Source organism: Arachis ipaensis, chromosome B10 (assembly GCF_000816755.2).
Source record: "Arachis ipaensis cultivar K30076 chromosome B10, Araip1.1, whole genome shotgun sequence".
Taxonomy (NCBI): Eukaryota; Viridiplantae; Streptophyta; class Magnoliopsida; order Fabales; family Fabaceae; genus Arachis; species Arachis ipaensis.
Window position 1 is genome coordinate 4352666 of NC_029794.2, and position 13098 is coordinate 4365763.

The following is a 13098-nucleotide window of genomic DNA, read 5'->3' on the forward strand; positions in this document are numbered from 1 at the left end:
TTGTTGAGAGGGACCGGATCGGTCGAACGGGTCGGGTATCAGTGGGGTCACGGGGCTCAGAACAAGAGCGGGAAAATCGAGGATGCTAGGTGAAAGGATCTCGGGTTTTCGGGGCGAGAAACCCGACCCGATTGGTGAGAAAACGGGCATCAAAGGGTTGATGTTGAGGTTCTTTAGGGAGTTCCTTCGCTCGTAGAGCTTGAAGCCTGACTGCTGCTGTTGCTTCTTGTTAGCGTTGGGCTTTATGGGCGGGATGCTGTGGTTGTGGTGGTGCGGGCTTGCGGGCTTCGAAGCCTGCTTGGCTGTCTCTGATGAGCCCGTCAGCATTTGGACCACCTGCTTGAAGGAAGACGTGTCTGCCTGAACGAATGTTGTCGGGTACGGGTTTGCGGGTTCGGATCTCGTGATGGGCTTTTGAGCCTGAGGTGACAGTAGTAGCCCATTGCTGCTGCAGCTGCTGCTGCTTGCGGCGGTTGTAAATGGTGCTTTGTGGTTGATGTCTTGGTACCTTGGGGACATGGTGGACTCCATTGGTGACTCTCTCTCTCTCTCTTTCTCTCTTTCTCTCACACACACTGATTTCTAGAGAGAGAAAATAATAACAACGGAAGAGAGAGAGAGAGAGAGGGAAGTGGAGGGGACTTTAGTAAGAGATGGAGGTGAGACTTTGGTTACTTTGGTTTTCTATTTGCTGAGGGACCTTAAAGTCTTTTCCCACTCTTCTTCATTCTGCATATGCCATATTCTAATCCATCCCTACGCGCACTCTAAGCTGTGTAACCCACTCAACCATAGTAGCTAGAATCTCGATTTAACTCTTAAAATCTTCCGATATTACGATTTTAAATGAGTTTATCGATTTTACGAAATTTGTACTAAGTCTGACGATTTTACGATTTAAATTTTGTTAAAATTTTACGTTTTACGTTTTTTATTTATTTTTTCAATTTCACGTAAAATCTCGATTTTCTCTACCTTGCACTCAACTATACATAGTTACATACATAATTACATATTACTCCCTCCTCCTTTACATTTTACTATATTAATAATTTGACGTATTTTAGTAAAAATTATTAGATTTTTTGTTTGATAGAGAGAATAATATTATATTATATTTATTCATTAATACAATTGACATACCAAATTCTTTCTAAAAAAAAACAGGCGTCTACTTATACAATTCTAGCAAAGGCAATAATTTTTCAGTGTTGGATTAAACTAATAAGAATCTAACATTAGTCTCCTTCAGCTTCAGGCTTCAGCCAGTTAACCTACGCGCATGTTGGCAGGTGATACCAATATATATCAATTGAGGTACTCAACTCTAATTTATGCATGGCAATATTAGTTTAAATTATATATTAAATTTTGTCAAAACGACAATTAATTATGAATATAAAGTGTGTATATATGTAATGGAAATAGACACACTTAGGGAAATATATTTAGGGGCCTGCTACACATACAAGTAAAAAGGCCGTACAAGTTTTACAAGTTATCAGCCCAAACTTCATTAACACGCGCATTAACTCATTTTGAATGGAGCGTAACTACACGCGCCCCACTCAAACGGTTTCTCTTCGTCTTCTTCTTCTTCTTCTTCTTCTTCTTCTCTTCTTCTTCTTCGTCTTCTTCTTCTTCCTCTTCCTCTTCCTCTTCCTCTTCCTCTTCCTCTTCCTCTTCCTCTTCCTCTTCCTCTTCCTCTTCCTCTTCCTCTTCCTCTTCCTCTTCCTCTTCCTCTTCTTCTTCTTCTTCGTTTTTTTTCCTATTTTCATGGTTTCTGAAATTCTTCTTATTCTTCTTGCTGCACGTTCTTCTTCCTCTTACTCTTCTTCTTCTCCTTTTCTTTCGTTTCTGCACGTTCTTCTTCCTCATTTTCCTCTTTTTCTTCTTCTTCATTTACGTATTTTCTCTCTGTTTTCTCTTTTTTTTCGATTTTTCATGGTAAAATCGTTTTTGAAGAAGAAGAAGCAGCAGAAGATGAGGAGGAGAAAGAGAAAGAGTTCTGAATTATGCATAAGATGTACTTCAACGAATTTTGGGTGTATTTTCTTAAATTCTTTGGGTGTATTTTCAGTAACCCTTTGGGTGTATTTGAGTGATATCTGACTGATATCTATGGGTGTATCTGACTCATATCTATGGGTGTATTAAGATTCTAGCTTTGACTGCAATTTATTATTAATAATTTTTCCATAAATATTAAATTATTTCCAGAACAAATTCTTGCCAACGATATTTTCATGACAGCTATATATACTAACGTTAAGGTGTGGAAAATGAATATCTGTAAAATAAAAATATGTAATTTTTTATGCAAATATGGAATAAGATAAAATTAAAACTTATTATCAACTTTTTTTTTATGCTGTCATTGTCATATTATTAAAAATATTTGAATTCACTGAAGACTGAACTGCAACACAAAAGGACACAAACATGGTCATATTTAATTATTTATGAACATCTTTTGTTTTTTTGTTTTTGGTACATGTATCTTTGCTTTTCAACCGCATTAGATTATCTTTGACCGTCAAAACTGAGATCAATTACGACATTTACTAATTCTTCTTAGCGTTAGATTATATCATTGACCATCAAATTAAAACCATTTATTTCTTCCTTCAACGAAATATTTAATTAAAATTTTGACTACATTAATTATCAGAATAAAAAATGAATCAATATAGATTGAGTTTTACTCGTTGAGATTATCAATATGAAAAAGAATAAAGAACTTAAGTTTTTAATTTATGTATTACTTACAAATTTTTTTAAAATATTTTTCTACCAAACTCAAGTACAGTCGACTTCACGTGAAGTTGATAACTGAGAGTCGCTAGATAATTTGACTAATTTAACTAAATTTTCATGTAATGACTCTCAGCTATTAACTTCACGTAAAGTCGACTACACCTGAGTTTTTACCATTTTTCATACTACTTTTTATGTAGAATAACCTTTAGAAAGTAGCAAAGGCATATAAATGATTGAAGAAGAAGGAGCACGCGCCTAAAGCGCGGTGTGGAGGGAAAGAAGAGAAGGGTGAGAAGTCTGAAATGGTAAGGTTCAATTGGTGAAATTTGGAATTTTAGAGAAACACGTGAGTGGGGATATGGCAATGGCAATACAAAGATGTGGGGTTGATGCAGTCATACACAGAAAGCGTCAAAATGTTTTTAATATTTGCCATTGACTCTCTCACACCCTCACTAACCTCTACTAACCTTATCTCTACCTACACTCATTTTTCTTTCTAATTTAATTCTTTTCTAAATATTCTCTTAAGTATTAGTAAATAAATTTAGACATATGAATTACTTTTAAGATTTTGAAACATTAGATGGTTTGAGTTACAGAGGAAAAAAAGGACTTGTAAAGTAATTCTTTGAGGATTTAATTTTATTTTGTATTTTGTATAGCACTTACTTGATTATTTATAAGTCTTTAGAAGAAGAAATATAGACGTTAACTTTTTATTTTTGGAAATTTTAAAATTTAAGATTAAAAAAATTAGTTGAGATTGCCTAAAGACTTTTTAGTTGAACTTAGAAATAGTTCATACTATAATATCCAAACCTTACTTTTTTTTTAACCTTAAAGAAAAAAAAAAGAGTATTTATAAACATCATACTTTTATATATAGAAATAACTAACAGCCTAACACATACATATTTGATTAATGCTAACAACTCCTGTGTTACATTTTTGGTGTATCCTATTCCTATGAACAAACCTCATCAATAATTTTAGAACAAACCACTACATTACTCTTATAGCTACTACCAATCTATGTCCCACAGGGTCATGCAAAAAAAATTTACGTATAGGTGGTGTTTCTATCTACTATAAATTTATTTGGTACATGCCAGTTACAGATTCTTAGGGATTTAATCTTACTAAATATTGTAAACCCTGTGATATCTAGTTTTGTTTGGTAGACATCAAAGTAGTGGTTAATTGGGATAAAAATTTATTATGTTTCTAAATTAAGATTCATAAAGAATATGCATGTTGTACAAATGTTTTAGACTTTTAGTTTATCCTTCCATGTTAAGACTCTTCTAGTGGAGGTAGTTATAATTTGTCTTTACATGTTAAAACGTTAATAACTCCTATTAACAATCTCATCATACACCATTACATGTATTAATGGGTCAAATTGCATGAGTAGCACAAGACAATTTTATTTAAAAAGAGTAAAGTATTGTTTTTGCCTTCAAGGTTTGGGGTAAATCCTATTTATGTCCCTAACGTTTATATCGTCCTATTTGTATTCCTAACGTTTATAAAAGTGATTTAATGTTATTCTGCGTCAATTACACATCATTGGCACTTTAGTTTAAATTTTAAAAATCTCTTCTTGAAGTTATAATACAAATGTCTGGTATAGAATCGATGATCCACTCCGAAAATTGAAACTAATTCCTACAATATTTACATAATTCACTTTTCTAGGGACATAATTGAATCTAAACACAAATAGTGGGTATAATATTAAAATCGAACACATTCAAGTGAGACCTAATTGAGAATGAATACATTCAAGTGAGAATAATTGAAAAATATAATCTGATTTGTTAGTATAATTGATAGTAAGATAACATTGAATCACTTTTATAAACGTTAAGGATACAAATAGGACAATTTAAACGTTAGGGACACAAATAGGACTTACCCCAAACGTTGGAAATAAAAACTATACTTTACTCTATTTAAAAATAATAATAAGATATGAGTCCTTTAAAAGATGTTATTTTTGATAAATTTGGAGTTGTTTAATTAGGTAGTATTTATTTTCAAATACTAGAATTGAAATTAAGGAACTAAAATTTAATATTGTATTTAGTAGTCAGAAATTAGAACTAAAATTTCAATCCCTTTAATATTTTTAAAAAGTGAAAACAAAAAAACTGCAATTTCTAAAAATTGAAAATTTAATATTTTAAACCAAACATGATAATTATACATAACTCTTAATCTAGTATATTTTACATAAAACATAATACAGACGGTTAATCTCAGTTTCTTTTTTAAATGCAATTTTAAGGCAGGAATGAATAGTTTTTTTTAATCTTTTTCCGTGCAATAATGTATATCAATGATTAAAAAAATGATTTGACTATAGGAAAGGATTACGTGTAACTGAAGTTGAAAAAACTGATTAATAATAAGGACATTAGAGAAAAGAGAGAACAATCTTATGAAACACATACTCTTGCTTTTTCACAAGTCAGAGCCTATTGATGCCCACTTTGAAGTTTATACTTAAGGAAGTAATTCCCAATTCCAGGATCCTAAGCTACCAAACAAGAGCAGGAGAAAAAGCAAAAGTGATTGCAGAATCCAATTCCATTCCCATTTTAATTTATACAAGCCAGGGGATAAAACAATACCGAAAATGCTGTAAAAATAGTAGGATATTGGAAAAAGAAGGGACCACAATAAAATCTATAAGTGCAACAAGCATACCAGAGTATATTAATTGAAGTGCTGTAATTTCTTTTTTTTTTTTTTTTTAATAAAAAAAAGAGTACATTTATGTATAGGATAGTGCCAGATGCATGCAGCCACTCAACACGTTTGAAACAATTTTGATTCCAAATTTCCATTGAATTGACAAGCTTGCACCATGAAAACGAAAAGCTCTTTCATTTTTGCACAAGGTCGGTTCATATTACTACTACTGTTATAAACTGCTATTTCCACTTTAAGCAATATGAAGTCATGTATAAAATCTAGGTGTACTTGATTTTTTAAAATCATCTCTGACTTTGTGGTGTATTATAAGTGACACATCTTTTAAAAATATGATTTTTAGAAAATTTATGAGTGAAAGATATTTTTCATTTGGTGAGTTAATTTTTGGGAATAAATTAAAAATTAATTTAATTGTTAATATGACATTAAAATCTATATGATTTAATCTAGTTGAACCACTCACATATGTAAAAAATGTGTAATATAAATTTTATAGTAGTTGGCCAAATATTGTTAGCAATAAATTTCATAGCTTAAGTCCTTTGGGCTCATCATCCAGCATGGTGATTTGCTACCTTTCTTACATTATTTATTGTTTTGGGGGACAGGGGAAGAAATATTTGAATGCTTTGTACTGATATAGAATTTCACGCATTATTATTTGCCTACGCTATATCTCATATATATTGATTATTACATGCTCTAACTCAACTCCAAGCCTTTACTTTGCATCTTGAGATGATAAGTCTTGCATCTCTAGAGGCATTGAAATTCTATTAGTAAAGAGTGTGGAAATTTGATTTGATCAACATAACACAGACTGGTATTGACAGAATTCTATTTGCCTGTGCCACGTGCTTAATCTCCTTTACATCCTATGATGTAAAATGATGTAATATCTTTTAGAAAACATTTCAAGTGTACCGGAGAGTACCGGTGCACCAGTTGTTTTAACCGTTGATTTCAATTAATATATATTATATATATTTTTTATAATTCAGATCAACGGTTAAAACAACTGGAGCACCAGTACTCCTGGTGCACTTGAAATGTTTCCTATCTTTTATAGTTTTATTAACATACAAGGACATCTTTACCCTCACACAAATTGAAATAAATAATCTATTTAATTAACAAACTCGAAACTGAGTGCAATTTCAACATCATCAAACTAAGAGTAGTATCATAGCTTCATCGATCCATAGCTAAAAAGGCAAAGATCATTTTGTCCTGCACATTGCAGTGAAAATTTTTTCATAACTTTTGCACTACCAAGAAAATGCATTCATTTACAAAGAGTAAGCTATAAAAAAAAAAAAACAAAACAAAACAAAGGATATAGAGTAAAGAAAGATCTATTTCATTTCCCCTAAAACTAATTTGTTCCAAATTTATGAGTGAATGAATGAATCTAAACTATGTCCTCACTGTTTGTCATGGGCTTCTATAAGATCTCCTGTACAAAATAATAGTGCAGAAGATAAAAGAATTGAGCTAAAGATGGATTAGAATTAGAAGTAGAAAGAAAGAAGTCTGATGAAACTGACCAACCCGACCCAGAACCAAGCTACCAAGACCACCCAATACCAGAAGCAACAGAAGGACCAGGCCCAACTAGTAGGAGGATGAGAAATGCCCCATTTTGGGTGAGGGACTACTATATGGGAAAATAGAGTGAGAGTAGAGTAGAGAACAGTCAGAACACTGAGTGAGGGGACCGTTCAGTTAGTTAGAGTACTGGAAAATATATTGTAAGGGGAGTGAGAGAATGGGGTTAGAAGAATTAGTTGATGCTCAAGGAGTCACATTCCGAGACTCGAAAGGGAAAATAGGGTGCTGTTATTGCATTTTGTTGCTGCATTTTTCTTCAATGCAATCCATATTCATCTTCCATTTATGTTCACTTAATTGTTGCTTGTAATTCAAGTGTGAGGCTAACAAAGTTACTAGTGCAGGAGATTTTATTATGAAATTCTCCAGACCAGTGAAATATGTATTGAAGTAAGAGAATGAATAAATCCAATTCTCTCCACAATTCTACCAATTTCTCTCACTCATTCTGTTATTTTCTCTTATCTCCTCCTATAAGTGTATCGAAAAGGAGTGATTTCCCTTTGTTGCCCTCGAGTTTCTATACTGCTGGGGTGTGTAACAGCTTCGTTATTGTTAGTTTCTGTTAAAGCTCCAATATTACCAGCAGCATTGGAATTGGCATCACTCTGCACACAAGTATACATAAATAAATAAACATATTTGAAGCTAAATATATAATACATATGGAATGCACCTCCAATGACACAGGAGGGGAAATTCTAGATTACAACTACTATAATCTGTATGTTAATTCATGCTCATTCATTTTATGCGCCACAAATAAAACAGAAAAATGTATCTTTTAGTAAGATTATCCACATTGAAGAATGTACAATTACTAATTAAATCTTTTGGACAAACTCAGTAATCGAAAAAAAAAAATTAGAATAAAGCTGTGTCCATCCAAACAAAACAACTATGCAGGATTTATTTCTTGATATTAAAAGATTTAGATAGATATGACACCAATCATCCTACCAGAATTAGAGCATACTACAAGTGTTTTATGTACTTAAAGATAATCTATCAAAATGGTTTTTATGGAAGCGGTGAGAATCAAAGTTAGGTCCTTATGGGATTCAAATGATCAAACCCTAAACCTAAACTGTAAACGAGATGAGATGAGTGATCAAGATACCTTTTTAGTTAGACCATGAGCTGACATAACTTCATAGAGCTTGTGCATAAGCATTTCTTCTTCGACCTATTAATTAGAACTCCATAACTTAGTGATGAATTAATACAAACATGTCACAGAAAAATAAATCATTATTCGGAAATTCATTGATACATGCCACCAGAAATCAGTATCACAGTCCCAATATAAACCAGAAAGTACTTTCTCTCTTACAAACATCACATTTGTTATTTGTTATTGAAAAATGCATCAAACTAGGACTATCTAAATGAAGAATGTAATTTCTATTTCAAAGAGAATAGCTAAAATAGTAAAAAAACACAAATTAAATTAGATACAGGAAAATTCAAGGGTAGTGCCAAGCAAAGAACCTGAAGTTTTTGCGATTCATGGAGCATTGATCTGTAGGCTTCCATAAGGATCTCATTCTGCTTATCCATATGCCTATTTTAACATAAAAATCAGAATCAAACTAGGTTCCCAAAAAAACAAAATAAATTGAAGAAAAAAAAGAAGCACGGCGCAGGTTGAAGGGAAAGTACTTCAATAACTCTGAGGAGTAAGTTGGATCAAATCTTCCAGGTTCCATGGTAAAAGAAAGAAATTGAGGTTTCGAACTGGAATAATTTCTGTGGAAAAAGAAGCAATCAAATTGAAACGAAAGATAGGTATGAATCCGCTGGAATGGCTAAATTCCAAATTCAATTCGAGCAATCACTCTCTTTACTGCTTGCAGCATGTGTTTAGAGAAGGAAACTAGGGTGTTTTTCTTTTTTTGGTCATGGACCCGGGCCAATACAGAAGCTCCAAGTCCCCAACCCGACCCGGAAATAAAAAACCTGCGTTTCCCTCATCAATGGATGCAGTAGCCATCTTCCTCTTATCACCCGATCGTCTTCATCCTCGCCGTGACAGCTCCCGCACCTTCCAGCTTCTCATCATGCAGCGAAGACCTCTCCTCCCATTCCCCGGTTTCGTTTTCAACCCAAACTTACGAGTCCGGTTAACACCAAAACCTGGGACATCATCTTTTGGGTTGCCATCCATGTACTGTGTTTTTTTTTGGCCCAAAAATTTAAACATATCCCCAAAGAGAGTGAAATTCCACAGAATGGCCCAATAAAGAAATTTAGCTGATTCCTAATTGAACTTGAGATTTTATTTAACAATGAGTTAACCCCTATTCACAATTCTTAATTGCCAAATTTTCTACGTGATACCCTAATTGATCGAAGACTCTACGTGGTTCTGATTGGCATTTGTTAGATAATTATTGATTAATAACAAATACAATAGTGGTTTGGATCATCAATCATCGATGATTGAGTGGTTCAAATTGCAATTTGACATATAAATTACAATTGAGTTGCCTAATTGTCTTCGCCGGCACTTTGAGTTGGATTGGGATTTGCTTAGGTAATGAATGGTTACTAACACATGAAGATGATGCTTTAGATCATCAATCACCAATGATTATGTTGTCGAAGTCGAACCCCAAATTTTTAATAATGAAATCACCGTTTAATTTGTTTCGTGTGGCATTTTGTTCTATTACCACCTAAATTTGATGCATTTCACAAATCCTACAAAGTGTATTTCTGGAATTAACATGTAAATTCAAGTCATTTCACCAAAGTTGTGAAAATAATTGGAGACCACCGAATAATTCCAAAAGGAGTTGTTATAGTTTACCTGAACATCTAAGCTTTTGTCTAGTAAAGAAAGGAGGGGGTGAAAAACAAAGCCGAAGTACACGAGCAAGGTACAACCATATAAATGTCAAAACATAACATATAAATATAAATAATAAACATCTCATGCTCTATGAATTTTGGTTCCATAGACCGTATCCGTAACAGCAAAAACTTGCCCCCCCACCGGGCACTGGTAAAGGACATAGAGGGAAAAATAAACTCTAAACGGGCACTTGGAAAGGTGAAAAAGAAAATAGAAAACAATTGAAAGCGCAGAACCACACCAGTGCTCCTAGTTGAAGAGCCGCTAACCTCTGAAAAGTGAAAACACAATCAAATATTACTATTAGCATAAATTAGGTTCTGATCATGACTTGTGTACATCAAACAAGAGAAAACACGATTAAATATTACTATTAGCTTAAATTAAGTTTTAATCCAATTAAACGGCATTTATGTCCAAACACCAGATAGAACAAAAAAGTGACCAATGCCCAAACAATGAATATACTACAAGAGTTAAATTCCCAATACAAAGTTTAATTTCAAGGCATTATCGGCATAAAAATCTAGTTGTCCTCAATCAAGTGCTTTCACGTAAATGAAGATGATATTTGACATATCAGGATTAAATAACCTCATATAAAACTCAAACCCATGTAAATCAGAAACCATTCGTCCCAAGTGCAACACAGGTTTTACAAATCAACGGTGTCCACTTGAATATTTTATTTATTGGGTGCAGCCCTTCTCCGTACCATGTGTTAACGCATGATGCTTAGGCACCGGGCTGCCCTTTTTATGGGAAAAGGTTGGTAAACCACAAACAAAGCAAAGGCATTGAAGTGGTGCACCACAGGCGTTGAAAAGCTTAATTTTATCTTAGCTACGCAAGTATTGATAGAGAAGCCTGAAAGTATAGGATATGCATAAATAGGTTTTCCCTCACCACCTAGAAATTCCAACAAGCATGTGGCAGAGAAGAATGCAGCAAACACCAAAATCCTAAAGAAGCCTAAAAGACATCTACCACAGATTATAAGAATGTTCACATAAATTACTCCCATAAAGTCATAATCTCACATACTTAAAATAGGCATCACCAGCTTTTTCCAAATCATCAATCTATTTGTTCATTCACTCAAACTAAGCAACTATAAGGGGCCAATCCTCGCAATAGAGTCACAAAGCATTGAAAAACGCAAACAATTTCCCAAATGAAAAAAACATGAACAGCACGAAACAAATTAGAGCATGAACCTGAGTTCATTCAATTACCTTCTAAGCTTGATCATCTATCTCCTTAGCCTCGGCCTCGTTTGCAGTAACATTTGTATCTACACCATCAGCACCCTCTGCTGGAGGTTGAACTTGTTCCTCCTCAGGAAGTGGCTCCTCCACATAGTCGTTTTCAAATGCATCGGGTGGGACCTCATAGATCCTAACCTGCGGCTTAGACGGGTCCTTCACAAGAACATACTTACCCTCATTGAGCTTCATGCACAAGTCTACAATAGACTTAACAATTCCCCACATATTAGACGTGTTCAAATTGATTTGCGCCGCAAAGTCCCTAGGCTTGTACCCAACCACAGCCAAAATCACATGATTGAAATGGTCACGGGGATGGATTCTAGACACATATCCCAGCTTCATCATATCGGCGCCGGCCAACAGCGCCTGCGCAGTCCATTTAGCCAACTTATTAGCATTGTTCTTGAGCTCAGTGGCCAACACAGCTCCCCTTTGAGTCTCCAACTTCTGCCTCCAATCGACACCGGAATACTTGGGATCAAACTCATTCAAAGCATTCAAAGTAAGGAAAGACTTGTTCTTATTCAGCTCAAGAACACTATGCACCTCACATCTCGCCACGAGATACATATCATTATCGAGCTTCCACCTCCTATACCTATAGGCCACAGATGCAACTTCCTCGCCCTCGTTAGCAAAAGGATTAGGTTCATCGAAACTCACCTTGTTTCCGTCCCTAACAAGAACCTGTTGAGAGAAATTCTGGTTAATATAAGCAGCTTCAACACTCAACGAATGTGCAGAGTTGATATCATCCTTAGCCTCGGGAAGAGGCTCTTGGGAAGTTTCATGAACAGAGAGCAAATCAAGCTGGGAGCCATCACGCTTATCAAAGAACAACTTGTTCCCAACGCGCTGCACAACGATGTCCCATGAATAAACCGACCTAGGGGCGCACATGAGTGTGGAGAGGATAGTGTCAGTTGCAAAAACAGTCGCCTTGTCCTCGTTGGCGAGCCTGCGAATAACGGGATCATCAGTGGTGGTGACTTTGAAGAAGTTGCGATTCTTGAATCGCTCCAGGCGGCGCTCGTTCTTCGGTGTGATGCGGTCGTAGGTGCGGTCGTAGTACTCAAGAGCACCGCATAGGAGGAGATCTTCGGGGTCAGGGACGGAGAACGAGAGCTTTGAGAAGGTGGAGAAGGGGATCTGGTCGTGCATGTTCCATTCCGGTTGGATATCGACGGACGATTTGAACACGGCGGCTTCGCGGCGGTTGGCGTTGGCGTTTGAGCGGTTGAGGTGGTAGAGGCGATCGCGGCGGGCACGTTCCTTCTCGGCCTCGCGCTTTCGGGCCTCGACTTCCTCGTCGCGGCGCTGGGGGAGCTGGCGCTGCTGCTGGAAGCGCCACTTTGGGCCGAATTTGGGCCTTGGAGGGGGCTTACCGTCAACGAGGCGGAAGGAGGAGTCGTCATCAGCGGAGGCAGGGAAGGAATCGTCGTTGGAGAAGTCGAATACGGAATCGGCGGGGTTCTTAGGGCGGGACGGGTTGTTGAAGTTGCGGGTCCAGTCGGCAATCCGGCCAAGCTTGTCAGAGCGAGAGAAGGGAGCGAATGGTACGTTCAGTGGCAGGTTGCTGTTGGTAGTGGCGGCGGCTGCAGCGGCGGATTCCGGAGGGCCCCAGCCGTCCGGGTTGAATGGAACGGGGCCAACTTCGAAAGCTCCAACCATTGGTGGAATCAAGGATTCAATCTACGGAGAAGAGTGGTTCTTCAGTGTGTTGCTATGGCAGCAGAATCTGACTCCCAAAACCCTAGATTAGGATTCAGGGTTGCCTTTTTTGTTATATGCTTTTGGGCCTGGGCTCTCTCTGCTTCTAATGGACGAAAACAGTAACATAATATTATAAGAAACTTCGACCCAAACAAAAACAAT

At 36.0% G+C, this 13098-nt stretch overlaps 3 protein-coding genes across 4 annotated transcripts in view; all 3 read right to left on the reverse strand.

The window, feature by feature from the left end:
• LOC107623704 (VQ motif-containing protein 4) overlaps positions 1-824 on the reverse strand; it is a gene marked incomplete at its 3' end in the record, with an annotated part of 1745 nt that extends 921 nt beyond the window's left edge. The window contains 1 exon segment of the mRNA XM_016326052.2: positions 15-824. Within this exon segment, the coding sequence (XP_016181538.1) occupies positions 15-531 (517 nt within the window).
• On the reverse strand, positions 6756-9241 carry LOC107624374. 2 transcript variants are annotated; one of them, XR_002355695.1, is made up of 5 exons: positions 8758-9240; positions 8587-8659; positions 8216-8281; positions 7430-7703; positions 6756-7018 (listed from the first exon to the last, which is right to left on the reverse strand). XR_002355695.1 is itself a non-coding variant. In XM_016326872.2 (4 exons), the coding sequence occupies exons 1-4, from the start codon at positions 8802-8804 to the stop codon at positions 7557-7559; spliced, it is 333 nt and encodes a 110-aa protein (XP_016182358.1). In that variant the 5' UTR covers positions 8805-9241; the 3' UTR covers positions 6815-7556. The 2 variants fall into 2 exon arrangements, 1 of the variants encoding a protein (XP_016182358.1); XM_016326872.2 differs by having other exon boundaries at positions 6815-7703; positions 8758-9241.
• LOC107622931 (eukaryotic translation initiation factor 3 subunit D) lies at positions 9879-12991 on the reverse strand. The gene is made up of 2 exons (XM_016325011.2): positions 11188-12991; positions 9879-10223 (listed from the first exon to the last, which is right to left on the reverse strand). The coding sequence occupies exon 1, from the start codon at positions 12892-12894 to the stop codon at positions 11191-11193; it is 1704 nt and encodes a 567-aa protein (XP_016180497.1). The 5' UTR covers positions 12895-12991; the 3' UTR covers positions 9879-10223; positions 11188-11190.